The sequence below is a fragment of the Wasmannia auropunctata genome, unplaced genomic scaffold (assembly GCF_000956235.1).
Source record: "Wasmannia auropunctata unplaced genomic scaffold, wasmannia.A_1.0 LD276928.1, whole genome shotgun sequence".
In the NCBI taxonomy this organism is placed as follows: Eukaryota; Metazoa; Arthropoda; class Insecta; order Hymenoptera; family Formicidae; genus Wasmannia; species Wasmannia auropunctata.
The window spans coordinates 68,124-71,651 of record NW_012085962.1 but is presented as its reverse complement, the minus strand read 5'-3'; the positions used below and the strand labels follow the sequence as shown (position 1 = coordinate 71,651).

The following is a 3,528-nucleotide window of genomic DNA, read 5'->3' as shown; positions in this document are numbered from 1 at the left end:
ATAATGATAATACTAAATTATTTGCAATTGTAATTAATCATCAACGTTGTTAAAAAAAAATGCATGAATTTAGATTCACAAAATATGAATACACTATAAATTAATCAGAATAATCATGAAATAATTTTACGATGCATAATGACATAAAAAATAATAAATTTAAATATTCAATATTGTTATTAAGGTTAAAATTATATGATTATATATACTACTAAATGATATATTTATTTCATTCATTTATAAGATTTTTATATATTTATATTTTTATTTCTTTCCCAAATATTTATTATTATTTACTTATTTTAATTTGTTTAATACAGCTTATTAGCAATATTTTTATAAATATCATGTTATCCTAAATAGTATTGTGTACTTTATGTAAAAAGCTATAACTATGTTATGTAAATTAAATTATATAGTAAATTTCTTGCATCTAGAATACATCTGTTTAAAAATAAATATTACCAAAATAACGCAATCCAAATAATGCAACAATATACCTATACACAAAATCATCAATCTAAAAAGAATCCCCATATAAATTACAAAGTTCCTCAAGTACCTTATCTGATAAAACAGTTTTTGTACCATCAGTTTCACAACAAACATCACTTTTTGATTCCGAAAGATTAGATCGTTTAATATTAGGTGTCAACAAACAACTTAAACGTGACTTTAAAACCATGTACTCCTTCAAAGGCCTTCCTATCTTCTTATCTTTATATTTATTCTTCGCAGGAGTACGATTTGTAAACGGTGTAATTGAAGTATTAGATTTTATGTTAATATCCAATTCATTTTCTAAATTTACGAAACTGTCATTTGTGACATTCAAATTGTCCAAAACTTTTGCCATCAGACGTGCGGAACGTCTTCTCGTTCCGGATTTAAACTCTTTACATTGCTTTACGATTGGTGAGCTTAGAATTTCTTTGTTTTCTTTATTATTTTCAGAAGCAATATACGTTTGATCTAGCTGTATCCGGGGAACATTTTTTCCATCTGTTTCCAAACATTTGGATCTACTCATGCCAGGCGTTTTACAAGTTTCTCTAAAAATGTTGTCTGTTATTTCTGTTATTTGTTTAATCTTATTTTCATTATTGTCTTTAGTTTCCATATTTTCCGCATCTATCGCAGATAACACTTTTGTAATAATAGTTTGCGTTAATGTTATATCGGATACAACTTCTACTAGTCTGCAGGCAAGATGTTTCAATTTGGATGACAGAATTGTGAGTTCCGTTTTAAGAGCACATTGTTCCTCGTTAGTGCTACTTTGTAAATTCAAGCATTCGCTTATCAATTTGACAGTTTGCAAAGTTGAATGCAAATCTCCATAAATGTTTGTAGTGGTAGATGAGCATCTCATTTTTTCAACATTAATTAAACGCGTTTCTTTTATTTTGTCTGTATCAGGCAATACACATGTCGTAGACGAATCGTAACCTGTGTAATTTGAATCTGAATGTTCTTGAATCTTAATCTGAACATTATTTTGATCTATATCATTATCACTATACAGATTGCCCTCTATTTTTATATCAGTATTACCTACAGATGATAGCTGTGATCTGTTGGTTGTAACGTTACAGTCGTCATTTTGGCTTCCGCAAATATTAACATTTGAAATTTTATTAGCATTTAAATTCTCTGAGATTTTTTCCATTGCATTACTACTCGTGTCTGCAAGATCCAAGAAAGAAGAATGTAAAATATTTATACCAGACTGTTCGTTTACATTAAACATTTGCGATGACACATTCTGTGTAAGCGACGTTTTGTTCTTCATATGTACAACATCGGCATGCGCATGTGTATTTTCCACTTGAGACGAACAGTCTTCTAATGTTTCGGATAGGCTAGAATTTATATTTTCAGGAATCATTGATAAAGTGCGAAATTGAGATAACTCGGATCTGTTTCGCTTAAATCTATTTTTAATATGCAATTCTTTTATAGTATTCGGTGGCACTAAGAAACTTTTTCTTGTAGACAAATAGTTTTCCTTTTTTGGATCGTCACTTATGTTATTTGTATTAGCTTTTACAAATTTTTTATTTTTTATCGCGGAAATCGGTGTTTCTGAAAATTTTAAATTTCGTCGTACATTTCGTTCGGTATGAGGCAATTTCACACATACGTTCGTCACTGGAAAAAAATAATAAATTAAATAAATTAAGTAGAGATATTAATAGTTGCTCATAATAAAATATATGTTATGCATAAATGGACTGATTGTAAATAAGAAAAAAAATACTGACCATTTTTCTTTTGACTTGATGCCTTTTTTAGATACGGAGTGATTCTTTCAGGTAGGCTTATTTTAATAGCTGAATCTGTAACATATTGATTATATGATTTCTGTCATCAATGTAATATTGAAATAAATACATAAATGTGAATATAGTAAACCAATATTATTTTCAATCAAAAAATGATACATATCAATTTATTAAAAAATTAAGAAACTTGCGAGTGCATGTGTGTAAATGTGCGTTGCGCATGCGTATTTATATGTATATCTACATGTATATATAGTATAAATATGTACATACATACATATGATAATTTTTTGTATAAATCGGATTTTGTATAAATCGGATACACAATATAAATATAATCTAAAATAACCAAAAGTTTAATGCTTTTTTTACTACCTATAATATGCATATATAAAAACAATGGGCAAATTAGAATGTGCAAATATGTATATATTTTTTCTTAAGGTAGTTCTTTAATTTATAATAGTAAATCGAGTTACGACAGAAATGTCTAATTTTTTTAATATACTGAAGTTAAAGTGCCGAATTTAATTAACGTGTACAAAATTTTAAGGTAAGTTATCGATAAGTCGAGAAAAAAAATGTTGAAAATATAACTTTTCATGTATAACTTAGTGACAAAGCTTGGAGATGCTTCTCTGATTAACTGTATACAAACGTGATTTAAGATTTTTTTTTAAAAAACGAGATTATAATAGTTTAAAAAATTACGATTTTAATGGTCACAAAAAATAGGTCATCAGCCATTCTGGAAAGATATTTAATATTGAAATAGTAAAATATCGCGTAATCTCGCTAACATGTACATTATTTTCTTATCCTTGTCATTGTCACGAAGAGTAGCAATATCGTTTGTTTCATATTATTTCATTAGATATACACGTAGTTTTAATATTTTATCCAAATTATACAAACTTTTGTGATTTTAGGTGGGGCACTCCAAATTTTTGGCACTTTACTAAAAAACCAAAAGAGAGATTATAACACAAATGGACAAAATAATTATTGCCAGATCTCATACCAAATAACAATTATTTTGAAATATTAATAATATAATCAATCTACATATACATATATATATATATATATATATATATATATATATATAATATTTTATCCAAATTATATAATTTTTGTGATTTTAGGTGGGGCACTCCAAATTTTTGGCACTTTACTAAAAAACCACCTTAAAAAACAATTATGTTTCCTTTATATCAATTAATCCAGTTCATTATTCTAAATA

At 26.9% G+C, this 3,528-nt stretch overlaps 1 protein-coding gene across 1 annotated transcript in view; it reads right to left on the bottom strand.

The window, feature by feature from the left end:
* Nucleotides 1-423: 423 nt before the first annotated feature.
* Nucleotides 424-3,528, bottom strand: part of LOC105461821 — a 4,697-nt gene continuing 1,592 nt past the window's right edge. Inside the window, exons 2-3 of the mRNA XM_011708326.1 lie at nucleotides 2,265-2,364; nucleotides 424-2,151 (exon numbers count right to left, since the gene is read on the bottom strand). Coding sequence (XP_011706628.1) covers nucleotides 521-2,151; nucleotides 2,265-2,364 — 1,731 coding nt within the window. The 3' untranslated portion in view covers nucleotides 424-520. The remainder of the gene's footprint in view (nucleotides 2,152-2,264; nucleotides 2,365-3,528) is intronic.